This window comes from Pseudorasbora parva, chromosome 23, assembly GCF_024679245.1.
Source record: "Pseudorasbora parva isolate DD20220531a chromosome 23, ASM2467924v1, whole genome shotgun sequence".
NCBI classification, from domain to species: Eukaryota; Metazoa; Chordata; class Actinopteri; order Cypriniformes; family Gobionidae; genus Pseudorasbora; species Pseudorasbora parva.
The window spans coordinates 14,116,546-14,131,796 of NC_090194.1; the positions used below are offsets into that span (position 1 = coordinate 14,116,546).

At 38.0% G+C, this 15,251-nt stretch overlaps 1 protein-coding gene across 1 annotated transcript in view; it reads left to right on the forward strand.

Annotated features, from left to right (window-relative positions):
* The first annotated feature begins 298 nt into the window (after positions 1–298).
* mtrex (Mtr4 exosome RNA helicase) overlaps positions 299–15,251 on the forward strand; it is a 32,689-nt gene continuing 17,736 nt past the window's right edge. The window contains exons 1-14 of the mRNA XM_067433901.1: positions 299–455; positions 853–981; positions 1,467–1,533; positions 1,615–1,677; positions 1,760–1,872; positions 3,750–3,924; positions 4,002–4,092; positions 4,221–4,345; positions 6,590–6,688; positions 7,032–7,149; positions 8,074–8,205; positions 10,605–10,684; positions 12,979–13,089; positions 14,463–14,564. Coding sequence (XP_067290002.1) covers positions 310–455; positions 853–981; positions 1,467–1,533; positions 1,615–1,677; positions 1,760–1,872; positions 3,750–3,924; positions 4,002–4,092; positions 4,221–4,345; positions 6,590–6,688; positions 7,032–7,149; positions 8,074–8,205; positions 10,605–10,684; positions 12,979–13,089; positions 14,463–14,564 — 1,551 coding nt within the window. The 5' untranslated portion in view covers positions 299–309. The remainder of the gene's footprint in view (positions 456–852; positions 982–1,466; positions 1,534–1,614; positions 1,678–1,759; positions 1,873–3,749; positions 3,925–4,001; positions 4,093–4,220; positions 4,346–6,589; positions 6,689–7,031; positions 7,150–8,073; positions 8,206–10,604; positions 10,685–12,978; positions 13,090–14,462; positions 14,565–15,251) is intronic.

A 15,251-nucleotide genomic window follows, 5' to 3' on the forward strand; every position in this document is an offset into this window, starting at 1 on the left:
CATAAATAAATTTTTTTGTTGTTGAAAACTCTCTATTTTTTTCTTTCTTTCGTTCAGTTCGGGCCTTCATAGGTCCAAACAGGACCGCATACTTAATTATTGACTGTAGAATACACATTTTTAGAGGTACATGGGCATTTGTTGTAGTCTCTTTACAACAAATTACTAAATAGTATAAATTAAATACCAAACTCAATATACGGATTAAATAACCATATAATCAGATTTTTTTTATTATTGTAATTGTTTTAGAGGTGTGTATTTTGTTGTGTGTCTTTACCGTCGCTCATTTCACACGTTCGACGCGCCATGTCATTTCCGGCACGCGGTCTGGTGGGATTGTGTCTGTTTGAAGTCATGGCGGACGCGTTTGGAGACGATTTGTTCAGCGTGTTTGATGAAGAACAGGCTGGTTCCAGCAAAAAAGCCACTCCAACGTCTGCAGCTCACGCGGGGTAGGCTAACAGGCGGGATATAAGTTATATTTGTTTTGCATAACTAATCATTAGATATCGTAGTTGTCTGGTCGTCCTGAACACATGTGACGCGCACAAACAGCTCGATAAAAACTTAATGGAAGCACACCACATAAAACCCTTTAGCGGCATATTTTGGCATTCAGTAGTTAGGTTTTGCTATTACATGTCGTCTTTTGCTGTTGTGTTTAGCTGTCTACATACGTCTGTCTGATATATCTGTTTAGGAACCACCCATATTATACTAGAAAATGTTTAAAAACTCTGGAGACCAGCAAGAATATCCTACCTGCCACTTTATCATATTTTTAGAAATGTATACAGATAAGCACTAGATGATTATTGAGTGAATCTTTGTTGTTTTTACATCTAATAGGAAGACTCCCGATAAACCGCAGAGTGATTCCCCAGCCGTCCGCAAAAGAGATGCAGAAAATGACGGTCCAGATGAGCCGGTGCTTGGGAAAAAACAAAAGCTGGAAACCGTCTCAGCTGAGGAGATCAAGTAAGATTGGTGTACTTAATGTACTGTTTGTGTTCTACTTCTGAAACACCTAACACAGGCTTTTCACACTTGAACTACTGGGTCATTGTAAACCCCTGGTCAGAATCCTGGTTTATCTTGCTTTCACATTGCTCATAATTTACCTCGGTTTAAAGGATTAGTTCACTACAGAATTAAAATGTCCTGATAATTTACTCACCCTCATGACATCCAAAATCTTTCTTTCTTTTTTCAGTAAAAGTTTTTTGTTTTTGAGGAAACAAGAAAACATGATCCCAGCCTATCAAAATTATCAGTTATTTTAAAAAAAAGACTATACTTTTTTTTTTTAACCACAGGTTAATCTTGCACTATTTATGTGACATGCGCTGTCTGTGCGTTATGTAGTCACGTTAGAAAGGTCAAGGAATCCTGTTATCTTAACTGGATGAAATCCACTCTTTGGTTGACCTCTAGTAATTCTTTCCATCTGTGTCATCCTTCAGTCTGTCAGAGCTCATGCCTAAAGTGAAGGCGGAGCAGGTGGAGACAGTAGAGGGCTGCACTCATGAGGTAAATACACAAACACACAGTAGAAAAAAACAAAACATATCTTTTGAATGATCATGTGCTGACCCTAGCTTACTTTCTCAGGTGGTTCTTCCTGCCGATGAGGAATACACTCAGCTGAAACCACGTGTTGGAAAAGCTGCTAAGGTGATTTGAACATCATTAAACATTCTATGACAACATAAATGCCTTGCTTTTGTTTGAAAATGGTTTGATTTCCCCCTTGCAGGAGTACCCCTTCATACTTGACCCCTTCCAGCGTGAAGCCATCCTGTGCATCGATAACAACCAGTCTGTGCTTGTGTCGGCCCACACGTCGGCAGGAAAAACTGTGTGTGCGGAGTGAGTGTCCGTTGCTTTGAAATATTTTGTGTGCACTTACAGAAGATTTAGATCGGTGGTTTTCAACTGGTTTGGCCATTGGAGCCACAGTTTCCCATGGTCAAGCTGCAGACAAATTTATGAATTTGAACCAAGCTAATTTATTTCTCAAAAATGGTACACACACTGAGTAACATTTGTCTTTACATGACATACACAAAAGTTTATCATCACTAACACTGATGACTAAACTATTTTATAAGGTATATAAAGGTGTATAATAGCAGTCATGAACTCGTTTTTGGTAAAATGATAAAGCCTGCCTAATTCTGTAGCTTTGCCCACCGATTCATTAGCCTACTCAATTCTAGTCAGGATATGAGTCTGAAACTGCTCCATTGGGCTGTGATTATGGGGCATGTTTCAACCGAACCAGGAAAGACATCAATTGGATAGACCGACAACCAATCAGAGCAACGAAGCGACGCATTGTCAAATGTCAAAATAGTTAAACTGCACTGTGTTGCCAAGTCCGAGTTTTTTTATGTCCGCGGGTTGAAGCGACTATTATGTGATATATAGACCCATGAGTGCGAATTTCAGCAGGCAACCTTGCCAAAATAACACATTTTATCCCCCAAATGCCATTTTTCCCCCGGAGAACCCCCGAGAAGCTATTGTTTAGGGCTAGAAGTAGGCGGGTTTTGTTGTAAAAACTTGGCAACCGCGTCTGCACGCGCTGGAATCAGGCTGGAATACACAATCTTTGCCGGTGTTTTAAAAAAAAAATTTAATGATACACAGAGTACTTACCCAACATGATCATCATTTCTGAGAGAAATTGTGAATGGTGAAGGTGAAATTGTGAAAGGTGAATGCATATACAAACAAGCACTCCGTTCGAACAAATATAATCCAAGCCCCTTTGACGTGCATGATAACGTTACTGTTTATAATCTGTCTGTCATCGTCTAAAGCCCGCCCTGATGATTTCATTGGTCCAAACAGTTTCTCTTTGGAGATAATTTACTTCTCTATGGATTGAGGCCAGACCGAACTGCCTGACCTAAACATTTTGTGGGCGGGGCTAAGCTCGGCTGGCATCCAGGCTACGGATTCATATCACATGACATGTAATAGGTAAATAACACAGGCCTACGTGACTCTAAACTGCATCTTTTATTGAAGATTACAAAATATTGTGCAGTGCCTGGTTGTGAAAGAACACATTGGCTGCATAACCTTCCTTCGGATTCCAATATAAGGAATCTTGTCTAAGTGTTCCAGCTCACTTGGGTAACTAAGATATTGCGCGTTTGTTCGCATCGCGGCAGATTTTTTGTAAACTGGATTTTCAGACAGAATGAGAATAAAGGGGTCATATGATGCAATTTCTAGTTTTCTTTTATCTTTAGTGTGTTATGTAGCTGTTTGTACATGTATAATATCAGAAGGATTAGAAATTCATATGTTGTCCAACACTGTTGTCCAATCATGGCAGTGGGCGTTTACTTTCAAGTCTTCACTGTGGCACACCCATAAAATCTGGGCTCAAAACCAGGATAGAAAATACTATTACTTATTCATTATGATGTTTTTGAATGTAAAAACCATGCGAACGTCATAAATTGACCCTAAGACAACAGTATAACTAAGCAAAAAAAGCCAGTTTATGACCACTTTAAGATGCGCCAGTGCAAGTTGTTTTTAGTTAAAAACGGCTCAAACCTACATTTTAGTCTTGGACTAGACTTAAGCCTTGTCTGTGAAACTGAGGGTATAGTACGAGGGTATGAGCCACCAAAAATATACTCATACTATACCACTCAAAACGGCCTTGTGATCCACTGGTTGAGAAATGCTGCTTTAGATCTAAGTGTGTTTCCTTCTTCACCCAGATATGCCATTGCTCTGGCACTTCGAGAAAAGCAGAGAGTCATCTTCACCAGTCCCATCAAAGCTTTAAGCAATCAGAAGTACAGAGAAATGTACGAAGAGTTCCAGGATGTGGGTCTGATGACCGGTGACGTCACTATTAACCCCACAGCCTCCTGTCTGGTCATGACCACTGAGGTGAGACAGCGGCCCGTTATCTGCTGCCGCATCAACAGCATGTTCTTTGATTCATTGTTTTGGGGTGTCTTTTTCAGATTTTGAGGAGCATGCTGTACAGAGGATCAGAGGTTATGAGGGAGGTGGCATGGGTCATCTTTGATGAAATCCATTACATGAGAGACTCAGGTGGGTGGTGTTTAATTTTTAATCGGCAGAAAATACAAGTTGAATTATACAATATTGTGAAGTGCATAATAATTTACTGCATGTTTGCTGTCATGAGTAACTAACTTTCTGGGCCATGTGATGTGCAGAGCGTGGAGTGGTCTGGGAGGAAACCATCATCCTGCTGCCGGACAATGTGCACCATGTGTTCCTGTCAGCCACCATTCCCAATGCTCGACAGTTTGCAGAGTGGATTTGTCACCTCCACAAACAGGTGGGTCATTAGGTTCATACTGCCCATATATTTGTGCATATATCTGCTGCAAATGCCCTATTCACAAACGTATGTATTTAATATGCTGTATATAAGTTGTTCACTTGATAAATGTAACATGCTTAGTTTAATCATTTAAACAGGGCTTGGAAGTTTGGGCAAAATCTTCAATGGGCAAATTTTGTTTAATGTTTTTGTGTAGCTCATCATTATAATTTCTAAACTAACACAAACGTCTCACCTGAGAGGTTTATTTGGGAAGTTAAATCGTGCTGGGCTTTACAGAGTTTCGCAGGCGCAGTGTTTTTTTATTTTTTTGTTTTTTTTATGCGTGTGATGATTGACAGCATCTAAAGTGTTGTCTTGTGATGACCATTCTAAAATGGTGGCTTGTCAGCGTGCCTGGAGTGCTCAAATGAGGCATCTACGTATACATATCTATGGTGTACACGACAGGCGTAACCGTAGCAAAATTTATGCGGTTTAAAACAAAAATGCACTAGTATAAACAGGGCTCTTAATTGCCTAGCAACCATCTAGAACACCTTAGCAACCTGATGTCAACCACTAAGAACATTTTATGTTAAAACCATATGGATAGTCCGCCCAATTGGTCCAACTTAGGTTTTCGATCATTGTTTGTTTGACAGACCAGCAGCCATATCACTCTGTAGCCCAAGACTGGTTTCCCGCTGAAGCTAAGCTGGGCTGAGCCTGGTCAGTACCTGGATGGGAGACCAACTGGGAAAACCAGGTAGCTGCTGGTAGAGGTGTTAGTGAGGCCAGCTGGGGGTGCTCACCCTGTGGTCAATGTGGGTCCTAACATCCCAGTATAGTGATGCGGACAGTATACTGTCAAAGAGTACCGTCTTTCTGATGAGACGTTAAACCGAGGTCCCGACTCTCTGTGGTCGTTTAAAATCCCAGGATGTCCTTTGATAAAGAGTAGGGGTGTAACCCCGACATCCTGGCCAAATTTGCCCATTGGCTCCTGTCCATCATGGCCCCTAATAATCCCCATACACTGATTGGCTTAATCACTCTCTCTCCTCTCAACCAATCAGCTAGTGTGTGGTGGGCGTTCTGGCGCAATATGGCTGCCGTCACATCATCCAGGTGAATGCTGCATATTGGTGGTGGTTGAGGAGATTCCCCCTTCTATATATTAAGAGCTTTGAGTGCCTAGAAAAAGCGTTATATAAATGTAACAAACAAACAACAATAAATGTTTTGTGAGCCCTGTGTGACGATTCATTCTGGTTGCCCTTGTCCCACACGCTTTTTAAAACAATTCCTTGTCTATTTTCGGGGGAGCTTGCTTTGGTAGACTTTACTTTAAGTGTGAAAAAATTCAGTCAAAAATATGCGTGTCTTTTAAATTGCGTAAAAATGAATGAATGAATGACGAAGCAATATGTGGTGGCTGGTGTTGATTCTGTGGCGGTCCACCACAAATTTGTCTATGTATGGAAAATACTGAAGGAGCCGAGATAAAAAATCGCACACAGCTCTATTGCTACACACCTCTTCAGGTGACAGCATCAGTTTGCACACTTCAGTCAGTCGCACAAAAGAATGAAGTTGCTGATCGGTCATAAAATAAGGTCAAACATGGTATCAGTTAAGTAGGGAATCCAACCATAGTGATGTAGTTGGTAATATGGAGTCTAAACAATAAAAAATATGGCAAAATATAACAAATACATAAACCCCTGTTTACCATAATTTTCCAAATGTTGGCGTGAGCATATGGTTGATATGACTGTAAAGGGTTAATGCCTTTCAACATCTGAGCACACATTAACACCTGTCAACCACTCAAGATGCCTTAGAAACCTCTTATCCAGTGTTGGTATTGTGAACTAAAATTAAAAAATATAAATAAAAGATGAAAAACTGCAACACGTTAAAGTACTAAGACTAAAACTTAATAAAATTAAAGCTAAATTAAAATATATTAAAAAAACATAGCAAAAGTATCTAATACTACAATTAAAATGAAATCTGAAAATATAAAAAAGCTCATTCAAAATATGAATTAATACTATAATGGTATATACAATTTTTAAATATCACTGAATGTTGTCAACCACCCAAAATGCCATCTAGTAGGTCTACTTTAATCAGCTAAACTTATCTAAACCAATGGATTAATTTAAAGGAAGTGGATCTGAGTTCTAAGATGCATCTATAGTGCACTAATAATGGCTCCAGGATGACTGTGATTTCTTTGTTTACGTGCAGCCTTGTCACGTGGTGTATACAGACTACCGCCCCACTCCACTGCAGCACTACATCTTTCCAGCAGGTGGCGATGGACTCCATCTTGTTGTGGATGAGAATGTAAGTAGCCAAATTCTTTGAATAGTTGCATTAAAGCCTTTATTCCGTCATCAGAGATGAAGGTGAACACACCTTAGTGTTCTCTGGGGTGTGCTGCATTATTTTATACAATGTAGGGGATTTGTGCACCATTATCTGACATGGGTGTAGAACTGGAGCTGTCATTCAAGAATGGCACATCTACATGTAATTAAACACAGATTTAAAATGCTGAAATATCAGTGCGTGTGTTTATTGTATAACTGCGAAGCCTCAACTACGCAACGAGCTGATCAAGTTCAAGAAAATGTTCCCATATCACTGTGGTTATGTAATCAAAATTTATTTTGGCATTTCTTGTCAGGGAGACTTCAGAGAAGACAATTTTAACACGGCTATGCAGGTCCTGAGGGATGTGGGGGACACTGGAGCCAACACTGGGGGCAAATGGGACCCCAAAGGCAGAAGGGGTGGAACCAAAGGTTAGTATTTAAGAGCCAATATTTAAAAAAAAATCCACGATCAATGTTATACCATGGACAAAAAAAAAGTTTTCTGGAATCCGACACCTACTTTTAAGATCCAATCAACAAAAAAAATAAGTCCAACCCCACATTTTTGTATTTTGTTTAATAAAAGTTCCCTTTTTGCATTGAAATAACATCAGGTTATGAAAGTACAATGTTTTGTGAACTCTTCCATGCTGATTTTAGGGTTAAATTGTGTAAAAATGGGCAGTTAGCGGCCAAAATTCAGTTTCTAGTTCAGATAAATGGTGGAAACCTCAGATGGACTACCAATAATTTTACTTTGAATTGCCTGAAGCATCAATGTGGCACTGTTTACACCAAATATTAACATTCATCTCAGGTGAACGGTCATAACTCGTCAGCTTTGACTGATTGTGCTAACATAAAGCACAAAATAATCTGCAGACTCCTAGACGTACTTCATTTAAACTTACCACAAATGTGACCTTTCAAAAATGTTTTTTTTTTATTTTTTATCCATATTTTTTTAATCAAGCTGAACTTCCTATTACTGCCTAGTGATGGGGTGCTCAGCTTGATTCAAATGTAATTAACTTCCTGTTATTGAATTTTGCTGTCAGGCATACCAACAATTCTCAGGCAACAAATAATTGGTTGATTAAACTCTTAATTTTAAAAGTAAATGTCATGTGAAAATATAGAATTCATGTACAAGACGAAAAATTAACCTGATATATGTTCACGTTCAGTATCTCACATTCATGCTTGTATTTTTAGCAATTTCCACGTGATCAATTCGCCTTGGATATTAATATTAAGCATCAACAGGGCATTAGATGTTTGGAACATGCTGATTGTTGAATTAAAGCATTGCTTTATGTTTGGTGTGTGTTGTATTTATTTATTTTTGGTCAGGTCCATCTAACGTCTTCAAGATCGTAAAGATGATCATGGAAAGGAACTTCCAGCCAGTGATCATCTTTAGCTTCAGTAAGAAAGAATGTGAGGCCTATGCACTGCAAGTGGCTAAACTGGATTTCAACACAGGTATTAATGTTACAATAACTAATAATGCTTCTTGCTAAGACTATTACTGTTGCTCATGCTTGAGTTAGGGGTTTAAACTGATGTAAACTTCAGTCACACCTGTAAGGGCTAAACTAAAATAAATATTTTATAATAAAATAATTTTTCTAGTTTTTTATTCTAGAACTTAAGTTTTATCTCACTCTCATTGCTTTAAGATGGGTGCAATAATGATTTATTTATCATATTAAATGGAAAGAGATAAACAAAAACAAATCATGGCCAAAAAAAGTGTCAGAAAAAGAAATGAGCTCAGCGTTGTGCCTTTTCGGGGATATTTTCAGTTTTGAAACCGTTACAAGGTCTTCTTTATCAAGTATTCATCTATTTGAAGCAGAATTTGTTACAGAGCCAAATGCACAAACATGGCCCTTCCTCTATGGATGTGTCAAACCTTCTGCTTTTTAAAAAAAAAAATTAAGGGAAATGGATTGCATGTACACGCCTTGACAATCTTCAAAAGAATTGCCACTTCCCATACCAATTTGCTTTGAAAGGCCTAATTTATTTTAAAATTGACTGATATGCACACAGAAGCGTTGCATTATTGTAGACTTTTAAGCGTTTTAGTTTTGAATAGTGTGCACTTAAGTTGAAGTTTTTTGTCTTTGATGGTGTATATATGGGTGAGCACTTAGGACCGCACTAGCAGTCACCCATACAGCTGTTACTGTTTTGTGAGTTTGGTTTAGGTGGGGAGACTGTTTTCATTGGCTCTATCTGAGCAGATGTCATCAGAGCTTTCCAGCTCGTAGATGGATAGATAGATATTATTATATAGAAATAATAATAGATAGATATATTAGTCTCTGTTCGTGGTTCTGTTCTGGTTGATCTGTTTTTTTCATGAATAGATGGGGAAAAACAACAATGGGCACCTAATAGGGCTGGGTGATATGGCCAAGAAATCCATTTTTTTTAAATCAAAATTTACAGATTTAATTTTTAAAACTTTTTTTTAAACAAAATTATAATTTCACATCAACATTCTATTACCAGTGTTGTCCTACAAACAAAAAATGGGCTTTGAAAACTAATACAGTGAATGTAATGTGTAGACTATGCAGTATTATTTGCAAAAGGGTTAATAATAAACTAATGTATTTCAAAAGTTTTCATTCAATAAACTAAAAATGAAAATAAAGACTAATTATAGTAATTTACATTTTATTACCCCATAATGATGTTTAATAATTATTGCACAACAACAAATATATTAGTATTAGTAGACGTTCAAATGATTGCGTGACATGCGAAAACAACATGAGAGAGAGAAAATGCAGAATTAAAATCATTCTGGTCCTTCTGACGAGCTTTCTTGTGATTAGAGCTGTGACAGATTGCATTGATCATCTGAAGTGCACGCGCTGGCGGAACGGTGCTCTTCGTGAAAGCGCAAACATTATTTAAAGCGACACTTCTCAAAGTCAAAGCGCAAACACCATTTAAAGCCTTAGTGAGCCTTAGCCTTACTCATCCTCACCAATTTCCCTAGTGAACGCACAAACATCATTTAAAAAAACAGATCACATTTAGTTTTAGTGGTATGATTATTCAAAGCATTTCAGATGGTTCATTCTTGCATACTGCATTAATAGCGGGAGAGGCAGGGCATAGCAGGCATGGGGAGAGATGCTGCCTGCATTGAAAGTGTGAATAATGTGTGAGGGGAAATTTTTTTAAAGTTTAGTTTGTGACATTATTACATTAATAATCTTATTACATTGAATCATACAACAAATATACATAATGTATAATATTTGTGGGTCCTGATAATAAAACACAAATAATAATATTATATAATGAGAAAAAAGTACCCAAAAAAAACCTTTATTTTGGCTTAAAATATCAGTATACATATCATATCGTGAGTTCAGTATCGAGATACATATCGAATCGTGACATGAGTGTATCGTTATACCCCTAGTATTTTATTTTAATTACATTTTTGCGACAATTTTGCAGTTGTGTTGGGTTATCATTTGAAGTTCGATGGGCAAATGCAGCAAAATGAGCTCTGAAGCAAAACCAGTTGAACTGCTGGGCTCTGTTTGGATCAGGAAACATGGAATCGCTCCCTTTCCTTAATACACTTATTGAATATTTTCATTCTCTACACTAACACTACTACAACTATATCTCTGGTTTATAGGGCTTTTCATGGGATATTGGAAAGTCCTCTGATCAGTTGTGTAAAGCGCGCACACACACCTAACTTTGTGATGCTGGCTGTTTCGGGGGCATTTGAGCTGACACACGTGCACACTGAATTAAAACTAAAACCAGTTGCTTTTTCTAGCCACGATTCTCTGAAATTCCCAGTTTGATGTCTGATTTCCAATTTCTCAATTCAACTCCAGACGACGAGAAAAAACTGGTGGAAGAAGTGTTCAGCAACGCCACAGACTGCCTCTCTGATGAAGATAAAAAGCTGCCACAGGTAAGGTATTTTCCTATACCCAGCCAGTTTTAAAAATAAATTGACCTAATCAAAACGCTTTAAAGGCTATTGTATTTATATATTTTTAATTTTCACATGTTCTTATCCATGCAAACATTGGGTAAAAATATTTTAACAGAAGTACAGGAAACTCTGAAATGTGGGTCCTTGTGCAGTGGAATGCACTCCTAAAGATCCAAATATTTCAATAAGAATAAAAAATGTGCCACTTTTGTATGTGCCTAAAGGCTCATGCCATCATGTTTTGTCATATCCACAACGACAACAGTTAATGGCAAGATTTAAATGAGGCATTTAGGGCAAAAAGTATGTCATTGGTGCCTGCCTGCAGCATGCAAAGTTTGAATATATTTTGCTAGTCGACTACAATTAATAAACTAAAAGCATCTGCTCTTCTCCATACAACACAAGCTGCAGTATCACAGCACTAGTTCTCCAGGAGTCAAATTTCACTTATCACATGCAGAGGGTGAGGAGAGATGACTGACAGGACAATGCTGGAGGATTTGATGTGTAACATCCTGCGCTTTATTGACATGTCTTATCTTGTAAAACGTGTGGTCAGTACCACCGCTCCCTATACACAGAGTACACATGATTGCAAATTCGAGTGTGCATTCAAAAGCCATTTCAATAACCCTGCGTATTGTTAGCAGCTCCCTGATATCCCTGGTGTTATTGGTAATACAAATTTCCTCACTGTAACAAGCCTACTAACAAGACTAAAGTAATAAAGCTGAAAATTCAGCTTTGCCATCATAGGAATGCATTTTTATCAACATAACGTATACTAAAATGGAGTAAAACATATTTTAAATTGTAATATTTCACTATTACTGTTTTGCTGTCTCTGGCTTTAATTTAAAATCAGTTACACATTACTACATGTACTTAAGAGTTAGGGTTGGGTACTTTTACTTATGCACAATCGACTATTCTATAGTAACTGTCACCTTAAAATAATGTATAATTATGAGTAACTAACCTTAACCGTAACCCTATAGTAAGTACATGTAGTTAATATTACACTACTTACTCAAATAAGTACTATGGAACTGTCACTTTAAAATTGTTTACCCCTGTCTTTTTAATAACTGCAACCTTGGCGACCATAAGAGATTTTCAAAAACATAAAAAAGTACCTGCTCCTAACTTTTGATATTTTTAACGATAGTAAATTACACCAAAAAAAAAAAAGCTAATAAATTTCTCTTTGACTACCCAAAAATGTCTCGCATGGACCACATTTGAGTTTGTGCTATAATTAAAACTTAGATTTTATAAATAGTTTTTTCTGTTTTACCACTAATTTAAACTTATAAGTTGTTGCTTTGTTAATTGAAGAGCTGCCACACAAACCACAGCAAAGTCGGGCTGTACATGTGAAGCTTGTTTGAGGTGTCTCTGTGTTTTAGCAATTCCCAAAATGGTTTTAAGAGGCTCGTAAAACTTTCCACTCTCTTCAGCCCTCCTGTTCACTGTTACTCCTACCTCATTTTTCCTCCTCTTCTACATCTCAACAATCCTGTCATCCATTTCCATGTTGTAGGAGAGCAGAGTTTGGCTTGTACTCTTGCAGAAAAGAGGTGCTGATCTCAGATCAGATGGTCTTCAAGGTTGCTGCTCTGTCAGTGTGAAGATAAACTGACCCTCCATCAGAATGCTTGCTGTTGGAGGATGAGTGATTACAGGACTAGTTCAAATATGCAGTTTGTGTAAATGTTGCCTTTTATGAGGAATGGACCATCCTTCAACTTGACCCCTGCCTGTTTGTTCTCTGACATATTTCCGAAGGCTCACCCTGAGCTCTTCATGCTGCTGACCTAGATTTACATTTGTGGATATTTTCACTTCCCGGAGATAAAAAAAAAAAAAAAAAAATGGAATAAATGAAAGTAATATTGTGTGTTTTAAATTTTCAATAGTTTTACTTTGGAAATAAGATACATTAACAAAAATCATTGCAAAAAATTATTATTATTATTATGATGATGAATGGGGTCCTTGATAACCATGTACTAACATTGTATGGAAAAGCTCTGCCTTTACAAAAAAAAAAAAGTTTATTCCATACAAATAAGCTTGACTAGGGTTGTGGGTAATACATGACTAACTTTTAATTTTTATGTGAATTCCTTGAAAATTTTGTGCTTGTTTGTCTTGGAAAATGTGGCCTTGGTGTTAATAGGAATTTAAACTGGTCTTGACTGGCTAAACTGAGCCGTGATTAAACAAAATATTGGCCTGTTATAATTGAGATAATTTCTCAACAGGTAGAGCATGTTCTGCCTTTGCTGAAGAGAGGAATTGGAATTCATCATGGTGGCCTACTCCCGATCCTCAAAGAGACCATTGAGATCCTTTTCTCTGAGGGTCTGATAAAGGTGACTGGAAGAACCATTGTGTATTTTTGATGAACACGTTCATTTTGATTGAACATTGAGTCATTCCGAATTGACAACCTTTTATCAAGTTTTTTTGTTCACTCCCTCTTGTTTTTCCTGTATGAAATTCTCTTATGGAACACAAAATGGTGAATTTAAAAAAAAGGAAGTAATTTAGGGCTGAAGACCAATTTAAAGTAGTCCATACGACTAATGCTTTATATTCCAAGCCTTCTGAAGCTGTGTTAGAGCATCTGCAGAAAGCAAGATAATGACTGAATAATAAATTCTTAAGCAAAATGACATGGAGGGCATTTGAATCAAAGCAAAGTCCCTTTAAGACAAGTCATTTAATTTGGTGGGCAGCGGCCATCTTTAAAAACTCCTGTTGGGGCACCTTTTTTATTCATAAGTGCAGCTCCTATATCTTTTGAATGGGGAAACATCAAATTCTACAAAGCTGTTTACCAAGCTCTTGATTAAATTTCATTTGACATCACAAATGAAATCTGACAATAGCCGTCTCATGAGTTGTTTCTAAATGCTCAAATCATGACAGCATTTTCAGATTGGACCAGCCAATGTGCATGTGCAGTCCTAAGCACCCGTCTCAACTCTCAATGTTTCTCTATGGCGGCCGGAGCTTCTAGCGGCAGCTGCCGTGATTACTTTACCAATGAGCTATTGCCTCTTATTTAGAAGGCGGGACTTATTCTGCCATATTGCGCATTGCACTTTCTCCCATTCATAGTAATGAGTGCCCCATCTTGGTAAATCTGAAGTCTCTTGTCAAAGTGTCATTGACATCAAACTTAATCCATCTAATGCCACCATATTTTTTTGGAGCAATACAGTGAGATCACACAATGTAAAAATGTATCAACTAATATTGTGTGTATGCATGTATGCGTATAAAAAATTTAGATTTAGTTTTCAGCAAAAATAACATTTTACACAGGTGTTGTGAATAAAAGATTATCATACTGTCCACCATAGTTTTTTTGAAGAATATACTTGCTGCTCTTTTGTGTTCCATGGAAGAAAGTCGTACAGGTTTAATTATGAGGGAATGAGATTTGTGTTTGGGTGGACTGTCCCTTTAAGACACCTCACTAGTTTTTCAGCCAAAATTTTCATAATAGCTTGTCTGTGGTATCTCACTCACTCTCTCTCTCTCTCTCTCTCTCTCTCTCTCTCCTCTCTCTCTCTCTCTCTCTCTCTCTCTCTCTCTCTCTCTCTCTCTCTCTCTCTCTCTCTCTCTCTCTCTCTCTCTCTCTCTCTCTCTCTCTCTCTCTCTCTCTCTCTCTCTCTCTCTCCTCTCTCTCTCTCTCTCTCTCTCTCTCTCTCTCTCTCCTCTCTCTCTCTCTCTCTAGGCCTTGTTTGCTACAGAAACATTTGCCATGGGAATCAACATGCCTGCACGAACCGTGCTTTTCACCAGTGCACGCAAATTTGACGGCAAAGACTTTCGTTGGGTAAATCACAAGCCTATACTGTTCTCATAGAAATCCATAATCAAATTTTCAAATGCTTTTCTTTGCTTCTTCGCCCACCGTTGCACAGAGAGGACACGAGGTCGAGCAACAGTGCCGTCCAAGCTGCCACGTATTGTTTGCGTGAGTGTGAGGCAATGACTCAAGCTGTTGTGAATAAAAGAGGCCCTTGGCTTTTATACTCTTGCACAGAGCGAGTGAGAGATGGAAGCGTTTTGTGAGAAACATCTGGTATCCATGAGTCTGCCAGAAAGGTTTTGTCTAACCGTTTGCAGGCACTGAGCCCCTCTCTGGGATTTTTAGCAGTTAATAGATGATAAGACTGATCTGGGGTCAGCTATGGGTTGCTGTAATATAGCAGAGGAAAGTTAGGAGGGGTTATCAAGCAAAAACAATATTTGCTAAACGAATAGGCTTGATTATGTTACATTGTTTGAGGTTGGTGCCAGATTGTGATTTATCAGAGCTGTACCAGTAAGGAACGTTCAGATGGAAACCTTATCGTTTGGGCAACTGCAGATGTTTCCCTACAGCAAACTCTATTAACAACCACATCTTGTGGTGATTTTACCACAATTATGCACGTCAACAGAACGCCCAACTTCCTGATCTATGAAAAACATGAGAATCAGTGGAGAGAAATGCATAAGATGAGTTATACACTACCGT